Below are 15,027 nucleotides of genomic sequence, written 5' to 3' on the forward strand. Positions count from 1 at the left end.
AATGCAAAATGCATTTGTGATGCATATCCGAATAATACAACTCCATATGTAGAGTTGTACTATTCACACATGTATTTCTTTTTTTATTTGATTATCTTTCTTTCACTCTCTCTCTCTCTCTCTCTCTCTCTCTCTCTCTCTCTCTCTCCCTTCTCTTTCACCAAAACTCATTTATGCTATAACAATATTCTAATATATCTCTGAATATAAGAAATTGTATTTCAAAGTATATCTATATGACAAAAGATATGTTTGTCATTTTAAGGTCACTCATGCGAACCACCTCAGATGAAAACAAGAAATTTACTGACTTTATAGTAAATAGTTTGTTGAGACAGTTTCCAGCATGGTGACGTGTCGGGTGATGATTCGCCTGAAGATTCGCCTTGTTCTTTATGATCTACACAATAATAAACACTGCGTCGGGGGGGTGTCGACGATCCCCCTCCGATGCTTAAGTCAGATGATAGTTTGAATATGAGCAGAGTAATTTTTAGAAGCATAGAATGTCATGTACCTTAATATCTGATAGAGATATCTGGCCTAAAAAATATTAGCCTCGCCTGCGTCTAAACGGTACATATGTATGCATATATGTAGCAGAGTCTAGCAATTAACAATTTTTTAATGCAAAGTATGCAAAATTGCACTGAGATTCAATCATGCGACTTGATATATAGTCTTCTGTTTCACTTTTCTATTTCACCGGGTAGGTACATGAAAGTTTAGGATATTTGTTTTGTACTACCGGAGTTTGTGGGTACCCCCCAATTTTTAGACTTGATGTGTAATCATTTTTGCGTTGAGAAGTTAATTTTAAATTTCACTAATCAATGCATGAGATATATATTTGACTGTCTAAAAATTTATGAGTAGGCTAGCATAAACAAAAATCCAAAGAGTGAACTTATCTCAATATTCTGATGAAGTTGTGCATTGGAGCTTCTCGGAAGAGACCTTTGAAATGTGCCATCGGATTGGACTCTCGGGAAATTAGACCCTCGGTCGAATTTGAGCCTCGATCGGATTGCTCCCTTGGCTCAGAATGTTTCCTCAGCTTGGGATGATCGGTGGCAGGGATTAGATCGTCGACTTGGATGGAATTCTTGGATTGGAATGGACCCTCGGCTCAGAATGATCTGTGGCTCGGATGAGATCCTTGACTCAGATGGACCCTCATCTCGGGATGATCTGTTGCTCGGATGAGATCCTCGACTCGGATGGACCCTCATCTCGGGATGATCTGTGGCTCAGATGAGATCCTCGACTCGGATGAGATCCTTGACTCGGATGGAATCCTCGACTCGGATGGACCTTGGGTTCAGAATGCACCCTCGGCTCGGGATGATCGATGGCTTCGGCTCGGAATGGATCATCGGCTCGGGATGATCGATGGTTTGGATGAGATTCTCAACTTGGATGCAATCCTCGGCTCGGAATGCACCCTCGGCTCGGGATGATCGATGACTTCAGCTCGGATAAGATCCTAGACTAGGAAGCAATCCTCGGCTCGGGATGGATCATCAGCTCGGGATGATCGATGGCTTCGGCTCGGAATGGATCATTGGCTTGGGATGATCGATGGTTTGGATGAGATCCTCGACTTGGATGCAATCCTCGGCTCGGGATGATCCTCAGCTCGGATAAGATCCCTTGGCTTGGAATGTTTCCTCAGCTCGGGATGATTGGTGGCAGGGATGAGATCCTCGACTCGGATGGACCCTCAGCTCGGAATGGACCCTCGGCTCGGGATGATCCGCGGCTCAGATAAGATCCTGGACTCGGATGCAATCCTCGGCGTACAATTCTTTTTTTTTTTTTTTTTTTTTTGCAAACCTCTTCTTGTCGCCTTCGGGCGCTTTCGCCTTCAATCGACGATTTACTGTCCGAACAGTTTGTTGAAGAAGCACTGAGCGGGTCTGCCCGCATTACAAGTATCCATCGTCTAACATGCCAAAAGAAGGAGGATTCTGCAGAGATTCGCACCCTTCTCAGCTTTGGCAAACATATAATTGTTCTCCAGAATATTGCACCTTCGTGAGAAGTCTGTAATCACAATACACGAATGACCTATACTTTGGCCTTTGCATAAATTTTGGTATACGCAAAACATAGTAACCTCCTTTCTTTTTCCAGATATTGATCTCTGTTTGAAACTGAAGCCCAGATCCGTGTGAATCCAGATCCCAGATCTGTGTGAATCCACTTCTGTTGATAAGAGACGTGATCTGATTGCACGTCACCATTCTGAATTTTTTTTTCTTTTTTCGTAAGAAACGATTTGTCGTTCCCATAGAAGGCGCCAAACTGATTAGACAATTTCCAGCATGGTCACGTGTCGGGTGATGATTCGCCTGAAGATTTGCCTTGTTCTTTATGATCTACACAATAATAAACACTGCGTCGGGGGGGTGCCGACGATCCCCCTCCGATGCTTAAGTCAGATGATAGTTTGAATATGAGCAGAGTAATTTTTAGAAGCATAGAATGTCATGTACCTTAAAATCTGAAGAGACTCTGGTATTTATAGAGATTGAGGAGCAGTTACGATTGTTCCCGGTTTGTGCGGGGATCGGTAGTTGAGGAAGACGTGGCCTCGGGCGCCCAGACATTTCGGGTTCCATGACCGCCTATCTCGAGCGTACGATCCTTTATGGGTGACATGTTTGTCGAGACAGTTCGGGCGCACGATCTAGTTATGTATCGTGCGTCGTGTCTCTTAAATCTCGGGTAATACCGAGATGTTCTAGGACTCGGGTGTTATGAGGTATCCGGGTCGACCACCTGAGTCGGGTGGTCGAGTCGGTTGAACCGGTTGGGCCCAAATGATTTTGATGGGCTTTGATAAACTAATATTTTCCCTAACATAATTATTCAAAAAAAAAAAAGACCACGTTAGAAAGAAAAAAAAAATGACTTATCATTGAAAAAATGTCTTAGAATTAAAATACAGAAAGATAAAGAAAGAATAAAAAAATATATATTTAAATGATATAGTAAAATAATCGATAATGTGATATATGGTACTTACCTTTTGAAACCCATTAGTTAAAATATATAAAGTAAGTTTTGACTAGCCATTTTGCATATAAAAATGTATAAGCTTTTGGGAGTGCTTTACAAAGTTCAAATTTTTTAATTAAGGATAAATTTATATTTTAAAAAATTTATAGGGGTATAAGAAACATTTTGTGTTAGTCGCTCGAGTTAACAAAAATCCCCAATGATGAGAGGTGGATTGAAAAAGGCTGAAAAATTCAACACCAACATTACCACTTTTGATAATTTGGTAATGACCTTGCATAACCCATCCTACTTGGTTTTTTTTTTTTTTTTTTTTTTTTTTTTTTTTTTTTTTTTTTTTTTTTTTTTTTTGTATATGCGTAACCCATCCTACTTGGAGAGGGAAAAAAAATGAATTCATTCTTTGAATATAAGATTGCGTAGCTTGACTGGAAACTATAGGTAGCTTTTCAAAGTCACCAAAGTGGGGCGTGTGACGTTAGGTGGGTCCATTTGAAAAGAAAAGAAAATAAATAAACAAGATATTATACATTGTCACTTTTAAAATTAACTCTTGATTATCTTTGCTTATGTGATAATTTTTACTTATACTTTTTTTTTTTTTTTTTTAATATAGAATAAAACCTTAAAGCCAGCAAGGTGACCACCTTGCCACATGGATAAGAGGGTTAAGAGTTGTACCTTGGAGTGACAAAAGATCATATCTCTAAATGTACAGGATTGTAGCACGATTGTTTATTTTTTTATTTCTTTCCTTTGATGGAGGATTGAAATATGAGATATGATACATTGTCACCTCAAGACACAACTCCTAATCACTTTTGCCCACGTGACAACTTTTATTCTTACATTTTTTTTTTTCTTTTTAAGAAAAAATTTCTTAGTTCTAGCTAGGAGATCACCTTACTACATGGACAAGATAGTCAAGAATTGTATCTTAGAGTAACAAAAGATTGTATCTCTTGAAATATTACCTCTATTTTGCCCTCATTCTAACCCACATGCAGGACATGTCAAATTCAATTTTGTTTCAGACGGTTAATTAATTGTCCCAACTCTGGTGTTTTGATTTTCAAAAAAATAACTGGTGTTTGGCGGTAAACCTCTATAATAGATACTTCGAGAGTTCGAGGATATATATGATTAAAGACGAGGTAATTATTGAAGAATGTTTTGCACACTATTTTCATTCCATTGATTGTACGTTGGTATATATACAGGATTATTGATTGTTATACAAGAGAAAAAATAGCTCATACAATATATAGAATTGATGAGAATTATAGTGCTACCGTTGTGTTGATTTGGTTGCCTTTTGTAGATGACTTAGCCGTTGAGTTGATTTGATTTCCTTCTTGAGATTGTGCTAGCCTTTGTGTCTTTATTTGGTTACCTTGTATGGATTGTTGACTTTTTCCTTTGATGGTTCGTTAATGATCTTATGGCACAATATTATATAGTTATATGATCATATGGTTCTATTATATATTAAATGAATAATATGATCAAGTATCCAAATTGTCATTAGATCATATAATTAAGTATTGGTATTATTCACTTTTACTATTCAATATATATTTAACCAATTAATTACTGATGCTTAATATATATTGACTATTGTTATTTATTACTTAATAAATAATATACTATATAACCTATTTTTTTTCATGTATATATATATACATTAATAAATATATACGAGTCGACCAGTGGCGGAGCTGGAATCTATCTTAGTAGGGGCAGAATTAAAATAATAAAATATAATGATAAATAATTTTTTTTGTTCTTTTTATATACTATATTTTTATTATAATATATAAAAGTATGGTAATTACAATTCAAAATATAAATTATAACATAATATATGTATCACAAAAAACGTATCTATCAAACTTCATAAATATATGCCAAATTGATATATCAGATAACGTGTCGATCATTCATGTATCTAATTTTGGTTTTGGGTTAGGTTTTCTTAGTTTTTGTTTAGGTTTTCTTAGTTCAATATCAGCCCAAATTTGATGGCAACTTCCATTTTTTAAGGGTGCTGCTGCCACTAGGTTAGGACTGGTAAGCTGTCTTAATTTTTATTTATTTTTCTTTTGATGAGCAAATACAGGAGAACGAATATTTTGATTTAATTTTTAGGGGCTTGTAGGGGCATTATTGTAGAGGAAGAATAGAGTTTGGGTTAAAAAATCACCTATTTTTTTTCCATACATTTTGGCCACCCCCTGCCCGCCCCCCTTTATCTCCGCCACTGGAGTCGACCCTAATACGAGCGGGATCACGAACATTAACCAAGTAAATTAAAGCCAAGTTTATACGAGTATGTATCGTTTAATAATCAAACCCTAGTTTTATGTTCATGAATGACTCATTTATTAATTGAGTCGAGTTTAGTCAAGCCGAGTTCGAATAAACTTGCAAGTAGCTCAACTCGTTTTTATCCCTACGGATGATCATTTATGTATGTACTAAGATTTACTATGTGTTCTTTTCTTTTCTTTTTTTAATTTAGAATAAAAAAAATAAAAAAAAATTGAGGTGGGGTTCGCTTTTCATTTTGGGGAGCATCTTGTTCATGCCAGTAATAAAGGAGGTGTGTGTGATTCATGTGAATAGGAATATAGTATTGTTCATTTTTCTTCGCTTGACTGGCTTTGTAATTTGGATTTTGATAAAAGTCTTGATTGGTGTTCTTGGACGATCATCTGAATGTGGAGATGTTTATCAAAGTCATCAATAGCCATGTAGAAATCTAACATTTATTTCGCAATTGTTGAACTCTCTAATATCAAAAAGTTTGTTCGCCAACCATTTGACTTTCCAATAAACTTTTCACACGATTTCGAATAATATAAGTCTTTTAGTAAAAAACAAAACTTATTTATAACTTTTAATAGGCTTTTAAATGTTAGGGGCCCTGCCAGGGTGTTGTTTCCTTTTAATGTAGGTTACTCTTTGCATTTATGCCTTGATCGAATTTAGATCAAAACTAGACTTTTATGGCTAATTTTAGCTCAGACCTACCGTCTCTTAGATCATTAACTGTAGCTCATGTGTAATGAGAAGCAATTTTTGTTGTCCATGTAATATTTAGGCAGCTGTGTTCCAAGTCAGACTTTATATGGTTGGAGAAAACTCCACCCTCTGATATTGACTTTGTTTGATAGGGAGTCTTTATACTCTTAATTATCAAACCTTTTGGTCTCTCATATATATATATAAGTAGATTTCTTTGTTCAAAATAAAAGAATTACCTCAGCCTTATAGTCATGCCAAAGTTTCGAGATGTACTAACTTTACTATACACCATGTTTCTAAATGGAGGAATGTTAGAGTTCCTTCTAGTGCCCATCTGAAATGATATAAATGTAATAAAAAAAATTACATCTATGTCCTTAATTCTGGATGACATGGATACAATTTTTTAATTTTTTTTATTATATTTATATCATTCCACGTGAATAGGTGTCCTTCCACGGGAATGTAACTAACTAGATGTCCTCCTGTTTATACGAAAAGGTGTGGATCCAAATGCCACGTTTTTTGGTCTCTTTCTTGTTGGAGAAGCTTCTTGACTGGCATGTACAAGAAGAGAGCATTTGGGTCTTTTGGGGAAAAGTAGGACTTCGTGGGAGAGATGAGAGTGACTTTCAGTTGCACAGCAAAAGAAAGATAACCATCAACTTTTATTGTGGACCCATTAATCGTGAATTTGGGTAAGGTGGTCAAGAATTGTGTTTTGAAGTGACAAAATATCATATCTCTAAATGCACAAGATTGTATCACAATTGTTTATTTTTGAATTTTCTTTCACTTGATGGAGGATTGAAATATCAGATATGATACATTGTCACCCCAAGACACAACTTCTGACAACCTTTGTCCATGTGGCAACTTTTACTTTTACTTTTTTTTTTTTTTTTTTTTTTTTAGAAAAAAAAATTCATAACTAGAGGATCACCTTGCCACATGGACAAAATAATCAAGAAGTATATCTTAGGGTGACAAAATATCGTATCTATTGAAATATTACCTGTATTTTGTCCTCATTTTACCCAAAGGACAGGTCAAATTCAATTTTGTTTAAGATGGTTAATTAATTTTCCCAACTCCGGTGTTTGACAGTAAACTTTTATAATTAAGAGATACTTCGAGGATATGATTAAAGACAATAGGTAATAGAAGAATGTTTTGCCCACTATGATTAAAGACACGAGATCCGCCCCTAATAGAAGACTCGGGAAGCACATCTGCTTCAGGAGCGGTATTCTCAGAGTCGACCCGAGACCGTTCAGGCACTCCGAGATAAGGAGTTGTTTCGGGTTGATGTGCACCATGTACTTCAAGAGCGGCGCCTGGCATGTCCTGAACAACCGCTTCCCGAGAAGTTCTTGGCTCTTCGGTATTTTCCACCTCAGGTGTTCCAGTGTGAGTCTCGGATTGTTCAGGTATAGTACATGGTGCTTGGGGGGTGGCATGCCCCATTTCGCAGTCGCCCTTAGGAAGTGGTGGAGTTTCTGGACGTTCTGAATAAGGAGTCCGAGGAGTGCCTTCGGCTGCAAACTCCTCGACAAAAGGCTCATCTCGGGGGGTACCAACATCTTCATCCCTATCTTCAAGAGAGTCATCACCTGAAGGAGCAGACTCTTGACGTACCTCCCCGGCATCAGAAGGTCTTATAACCGCCTTGCCCCACATCCGCTCAGCCTCCGAGAACATTTCAACGATACGGTCTTGAGCTGTAAACTTTCGCTTTCTTGCTGGATGTTTTACCCTGCGCGTGACTTGTATGTCTCGGGCTTCAGGAATTGTTTCACCTCCTTCTCCAGATCTCTCTGGTTCCGGAGTAGTCACTGCAGAAGCTCCGAGAGGAGGTTCCTCAAAGAAAGTTTCTGCACCTTGTTCACCCTGATACGATGCCTCGGAGCCGGACTCATCCCGTAAGACAAAGGAATGAGCAGCATCAGCTTCTGGTGTAGGGGAAACTTCAGAAACGAAACCCCGAAAGCTCGCGGATCCCTCTTCAACATTTACTCTAGCTGATGGTACCGAAGGGGGAGTTCTCCTTGCACCCGAGGCAGCTAGAGGGATGTTCTGTTTCTTCCGTAAAGGAACATCCTCGGAAACTTCTTCAGTTCTTTTAAATGGCCTCTTCTTTGCAACAGGCCTCGGAGATGGAGGTGCATCGTTCCTCTTCTTAATAGCTCCTCTCTTGGTAATAAGCTATTTGTCTCTCGGGATGTCGTACCCAAGAAATTGCCTTAAGTTTTCCTTGGTGACAAGATTATCAAAATCGACTTCCTCAAATTTGTCGGCCTTGACCCTAACTGCGGACCATTCACTTATCTTCTTGACATCCTCCTGGTCGGATACGCTAAGAGAAGGGGGGTCACTTCGGTCAGGTCGTAGCAATTGCCAGGTCCGAGGCATCCTACGGTTCTTGGGCAGAAGAGTACCATCAGGGCATTCCCACTCCCCAGAGACTCTGAAAAATTGCATCTCCCAGAACTTGTTGTTTGTTAGCCCACTCTTGAGCTTGATGAAGATAGGCGGGTGACGAACACACAGTTCAATCATTCCCTCTGAAGTTTGCCTCGGTCTATAGATGTTGAAAAATTGTAGGATCTTCATCTCCTTCTTCAGCACGAGCCTCCAGAGGATGTACGAAGCAAATAAATACCTCCAGGCATTAGGCATGATTTGGCTGGGTGCAACCATCAGAAAAAGGACGAAATCCCGAGCAATCTCCGGAAATGGTAACTGAAGTCCAGCAAGAAACATCCTTTCAAACAAGGTGATGTCGCCGCCATCGATAAGCCAAGCCTCAGGTGCTTGGTAAAACATCCTCACTATTGGAGGAATGTCGTAGTTCAGACGAAGCACACCCTCATGCTTCGCAAATAGGGCGGTTTCCACCCTACTCTCCAAGGGAGAGAGATCCACAAAGCCGTCGGACCTTTTCGTCTGAGCCCGAGACGTAGCAGGAACAGTTGAAGCAGCCTTCTTAGGAGCCATTGGAAAAGAAGAAGAGGAGAAACAGAGGATACAGAGAAAGAAAAGAGTTTAGGAAGAAGGTGACATTGGAGGATCGAAAGAGAGAACAAAGAAAATATCGAGGAGTGAACAGTGAAAGTACTCCAAACTTTAAATACTGAAAAGGGTGCTATCATTTCAGTATCTCCGAAAACTGAAAAGGCGTACGTTCCGTATTCAAAGAATTAAATGCGTTACCTCGATAGTATCGTGTCATGATGATAAAGGACGGCGGTTTAGAGCTGACGTCGTCATTGGAAAAAGAAGCGGCAAGGTTTAAATGTTTGAACTTTTGAAAAGACGCGCCCTTCACAGTAGCAGGTACAGGTTGGCAAGTGGAAAATAATTCTCTTATTTCCATTTATTTTTGAAATTAGAGAATTAGGGGGGTAACTGTTAGGGATAAAATGAACCCTAAAGACACGTGGATTCTGAAACATCTCGGAGTTATGTCTCGGACATTCGTTCCGACCCAGCAAAGGAAAGATCGTCTAGGTATAAAGACGTCTCGGTCTTAACATTCCAGGTGACGGTATGAAATATCCCGAGATCTTCTAGTCTGATCGGAGCGAACATATCTTGGATATTCGTGCCTCGGAGTGATATCAGATCTCCTAGTCTGGTCGAAGCGAACATATCTCGGATATTTGCGCCTCGGAGTAATAACTCCTCGGGGCGATATTTAGTCGGTGTGATATTGGCTCGGGGTGATATCAAGTCAGTGTGACAGTATCTCGGAGTAACAGCATCTCGGCCTTACACAACCCTGTTATGGTGCGGCGATATCCTGAGATCTCCAAGTCGGAGCGAATACATCTCGGATATTATCACCTCGGAGGTTGGCTGAAGTATGCCGCAGTTGTCTTAGAATGCGATAAGGATAGAATCCCAGAAGATCAGGGATAAGCCACAATTCCATAATTAATGGGATAAGGTAGTTATTGATACAGAATTAAGATTAAAGAGGTACAAACGCAATCAACTTCAGACTCTATAATCTCATTCGAATTCCCTGAAGATAAGGTTAAAGTTCAACCAAGCTAGGACTCAAACTCCTAATCCAGCTAGGCGTCAAGAATTCTGGTAAGACCGCAAGTCCGGCCTATAAATAAAACCGTCCCACCAGGTATGAAAACATGAATTCTCTGAGCTCTTGAGATTGAAAATACTCTTCAGAAAATTGAACGGACTTAGGCATCGGAGTGGGAGTAGTCAGCACCCCCGACGAGTTGTTTGTTCTTTTTGCAGGATCGAAGTTGTAGATCGGAACCCAGCAGCGAATCACCAGGCGACACATCACCATACCGGAAACTGTACCAACATATTGTTTAATAATCAAACTCTAGTTTCATGTTCACGAATAACTCATTTATTAATCGAGTCAAATTTTGTCGAGCCGAGTTCAACTAAACTTGCAAGTAACTCAACTCGTTAATTTATATCCCTATTGAAGATCATCTATGTATGTACAAAGATTTACTATATGTGTTCTTTTTAAAAAAAAATTGAGGTGGGGTTCACTTTTCATTTTGGGGAGCATCTTGTTCATGCGGTGTGTGTGAATAGGAATATAGTATTGTTCATTTTTCTAAGCTTGACTGGCTTTGTGATTTGGATTTTTGCTAAAAGTCTTGATTGGTGTTCTTGTCTTGGACGATCATGTGAATGTTGCTAAAAGTCTTGATGGGTGTTCTTGTCTTGGACGATCATGTGAAATGTACGTGGAGATGTTTCGATCTGACATAAAAAGTAAAAAAAAAAAAATTATTAAAAAATTATTGATATAGCATAAAAAGTTGAATGTTATGAATTTGATTTTCTTACACACGTTTCGGTCTCTTTCTTCTTTTCTTCGTGGAGAAGCTTCTTGACCGACATGTACAAGCAGGGGGCATTGGGTCTTTCGGGGAAAAGTAGCAACTTGGTGGGAGAGATGAGAGTGACTTTCAGTTGCACAGCAAAAGAAAGATAATCGTCAACTTTTACTGTTGTTATTGTTAGAACAGAGTTTGGTACTCTGGTGCTTAAATCAATAAGTTTTTAGAGAATTAAAATATAACAATGAGTCAAGGTTCTTAAGAGGAATTTTTGTCCTTTTTTACCTGATACCTCATCCCCTTTATAAGGATATTTTGTAAGTAAGTCATTGTGTTTCACGTTCATGTCATGGTCAAATAAGACCCCTAGTGAAGATAGAGGTTGAATGGTGTTTCTCGTTCATGTTATGATCGAGTGGAACCCCACATGAGATGAGATAGAGGTTGACGGGTGTTTCTCGTTCATGTTATGATTGAGTGGAACCCCTAATGAGATGAGATAGAGGTTGGCGGGTGTTTCACGCTCATGTTATAGTCGAGTGGGACTCCTAATGAGATGATATAGAGGTTGAGTGGTTGAGAGTAGAAGCGTGGTAAAATGGGACTCATAATTGGATTTTATTCCCAACAACTGTGGACCCATTGATCGTGGATTCCGAGGTGAAACTGTCAAACTTCTTTCTATATATATATTTGTCAATGTGCAAACGAAGAAGCTAGAAAAATGAAACAATATTTGAGAATGGAGTGGCCTTTACTGAAAGTCTTGTTGTGGGGTTTACTTGTATTTCTTCAAATTCATGGACACACAGCTGCCTGCCTCCAGGAAGAAAGGATTGCTCTGCTGGAATTGAAGGCGTTTCTGGAATCCAATATTATTCATGCTGATGCAGATGATCACCGCGGCCTTCTTCCGTCATGGATTGACGACACAAAGAGTGACTGTTGTGGTTGGGAGAGGGTCACATGCAACTCTACCTCCGCTCACGTGATCAAGCTTTCCCTCTACAACTTAAAGAAAAAAGATCCTTATAACAACCGTTGGTTGCTAAACGTGTCCCTGTTGGTGCCTTTTAAGGAGCTAACAACTCTTAATCTATCCAGCAATGCAATTCGTGGTTGCCTACCAAACGAAAGTAAGTTCTGAGCCACTCCTTTTTTTTTTTCTACTTTTTTTTTCTTATTTTATATGCTACGTTGAAGAGATGCCTTTGAACGTCTTAGATCAATCTAATTCCCTCCACCCAAAAGAAATAAAAAGTTAAAATATTTCATTGAGCCCTTTTGTTCTCTTTGGTCATAAAATTCAGAATGACAGAGGGTTGGATTTATGGTGTTACCTGTCCTTGATCTTCATCTCTCTCTCTCAATTAAACCAATTACCAAAACTCCAAGTAATTTTAAATGTCACATCATATTTTTCTTGTGTTTTTCAAAATTGACGTGGCTTTTAAAATCTTTATTAGATCAAAATTCAATAAAAATCTATCACAAATTCAATAGTAATTTTAATTTTTTGCAATTCCTCTCCCATTTACTAGGGTAATTATAAAAACCCAACCTCTCTCCTTCCAATAATTTTTCACGTATAGCTATTTATTACAGTTTTGATTTTGTTCATAGGATGGGGACCTTCTTACAGATGTTTAAGTCTGACCGGTTAAAACTTAAAGTCTCACATTAGATACTTGTAAAAAAATGAATTTTCAAGTGCACTAATATAACCTATCAAACTATCAAAGTGTGCCAAAAATGTCAATTTTGTCGAAATATTCCTATAATACCCTTATTCTCTTAAAACTTAAAATAAAAAATGGATAAAAAAACTTTTTTAAGAGAATAGGGGTATTATTATAGGAATATTTTGACAAGAGTGGTCCTTTTGGCACACTTTGGTAGTTTGAAGGGTCACATTCAGGAGACTATTCTAAAATCAGCTATTAGTTCAGGGGGCTTTTTTATATTTTTCCCTTAAAATATATACATGTAAATAAGAGTGATTAAATCTAGGAAAAAATACAATTTACCCCCCCCCCCCTCAAACTACCAGTCATTTTTCAGATAGCCCCCCGAACTACTAAGGCTTGGACTCTGACTTCCAAAGCTACCAAAACCTTTGAAAAAAAGGCCTACTTTTCACAGAATATGCCCATAATACCCTTTTCTCATGTCATTTTTCAATTAAATTTTTTAAAAAAAAAATTAAAAAGAATTAAAAATTTTTTATAAAAATTTATAAAACTTTTTTTAAAAAAAATTATAAAATTATAAAAAAATTATATTTTTTTAAAAAAAAATAAAAACTAAAATTTTCATTTTTTTTTTTTAAAAATATTGCAATCGATCGGAGGACGTACTGCTTCTTTTTAGCATCGTTGTTGGGCACGATGCACGCTTGTAGCTTAGCCAACTTGTCCCCGTATCTCCGAATGTAGACATGGCTAATTTCCTATCCATCGATGTCTATGATATTGATCTTTCGGAGGTTATGAACGTCGGCCGAGATCAGCAAGCTGATGATTGCGAACTGAAACTCGCTGAGCCGGGCTATAAAATCAGTCATCACGGTGTTGCAAACTAACGGTGACCAGAGAGGTGTCGAGATGATCGGGTCGCGGTTGGGAAATAACACCACCTCAAAAATAAAATAAGAAATAAAATTTTAGTTTATTTATTTATTTATTTTTTGATTTTTAATTTTTTTGATTTTTTGAATTTTTTTTTTGAATTTCTTATTTTTTTAATTTAAAAAAGATACGTGACAGGGGTAGTGTGGGGATATTTCGTCAAAAAGTGCATTTTTCAAAAGTTTTGATAGTTTGGAGGGCTAGTTAGTAGTTTGGGGGGCTATCCGAAGAATGGCTTATAGTTTGGGGGGTTAAATTATATTTTTCCATTAAATCTAACATTAGGGCAGCTCAATAGTAAGTTAAATTAGCATCCGCTTAAGACTTCTTAATTTTTAAAAGCCCTCCCAAAAAATAAGGTCCTTTATATTAAATTTGTCCAAAAAGAAAGAGTGAGAGACCACAAGAATACGGTGAGTCCGCCCTCTAGGTTTTCTCTCTGAGAGGACTCACGAGCTAGGTGTGTGATTTGAGTCTCCTGCCAATTTTCTTGGCTGAGAGTTTTAGTCTTTTTGTTGTTCCAGTACCATATTCTGCCATTCACAGGCATGAGAGGGATGGCTGAATATATAGATGGTGAGAAGCTGGGCATAACCATAATCGAAGATGATACTGCTGACTTACGTATGAAGAGTGGAAGATGCCTCATTGAGAGATTCATATCCGACAGCCGCATCTAAAAAGAAGCATTTCCAATGATGATGTCCCGGCTATGGAAAACGTTGGACAGTGTGGCGTTTAAGGAGATCCACGATAACCTGTGGCTGATCGAGTTCTCTAAAGAGAGTGATAAAAACAGAGTCAAAGACGGAAGGCCTTGGTTATTTGATCGAAGTGTCCTCGTCCTCAAAGAAGTGGAGGAAAGTATTCCTCCAACGCAAATGGATTTCACCAAGTCTCTCTTCTGGGTTCAAGTGCATGAAATGCCTCTCACTTGCATGAATCGAGAGGTGGGGCATAGGATTGGGTCAACTTTAGGGATGGTGTAGGAAGTGGATGTCATTGATGATGGGGTTGGATGGGGATGTTGCTTGCGGCTCTGAGTTAACATTGACCTTACCAAACCATTGAATAGGGGTCGAGCCCTTCATCTAAATGGTAAATCTCTCTGGGTGCCTTTTAAGTATGAGAAATTGCCACAGTTCTGTTACACTTGTGGTCAGATATATCATGCAAGTTCCTGTTGCAAGGGGAGTAAAGGATTCAAACTCAATGAGGATAGTCGTGCAAAACAATGGGGGTTTGGCTAAGGGCCGATGATCTTCGGTATAAGAAGGAAGTACCACCAAGTTCATAGTCGGCACAAGCAGACTCTAATCCTGAGCTAGAAACTGAAACAAACTTTGGCACGGCCGGAAATCCAAATGACGAGGGGTGGGGACAAGGAAATTTTGGGCCCTACAATTACGGAGGCTCCCATAACAGACAATCAGGCCAATAAGGAAATTCATTATTCTGGGCGTGATTCTGGGAGCATGAAGGGAAACGGATGCCCGTTACAAATTCAGAGGAAATCT

The 15,027-nt window shown here is 38.5% G+C and overlaps 1 protein-coding gene across 1 annotated transcript; it reads left to right on the forward strand.

Moving 5' to 3' along the window:
• The first annotated feature begins 11,625 nt into the window (after positions 1-11,625).
• LOC133879065 (receptor like protein 21-like) lies at positions 11,626-14,190 on the forward strand. The gene is made up of 2 exons (XM_062317617.1): positions 11,626-12,019; positions 14,057-14,190. Exons 1-2 carry the CDS (start codon positions 11,626-11,628, stop codon positions 14,188-14,190), a joined length of 528 nt encoding a protein of 175 aa, XP_062173601.1.
• The last annotated feature ends 837 nt before the right edge of the window (positions 14,191-15,027 follow it).

Source organism: Alnus glutinosa, chromosome 10 (assembly GCF_958979055.1).
Source record: "Alnus glutinosa chromosome 10, dhAlnGlut1.1, whole genome shotgun sequence".
NCBI classification, from domain to species: domain Eukaryota; kingdom Viridiplantae; phylum Streptophyta; class Magnoliopsida; order Fagales; family Betulaceae; genus Alnus; species Alnus glutinosa.

What these genes read in the sequence shown, in the direction of transcription:
- LOC133879065 (XM_062317617.1), top strand. Translation starts at nt 11,626, where the DNA reads ATGGAGTGGCCTTTACTGAAAGTCTTGTTGTGGGGTTTACTTGTATTT. An exon ending in TGGTTGCCTACCAAACGAAA is followed by an intron (nt 12,020 to 14,056) that starts GTAAGTTCTGAG and finishes TGCCATTCACAG; the next exon opens with GCATGAGAGGGATGGCTGAA.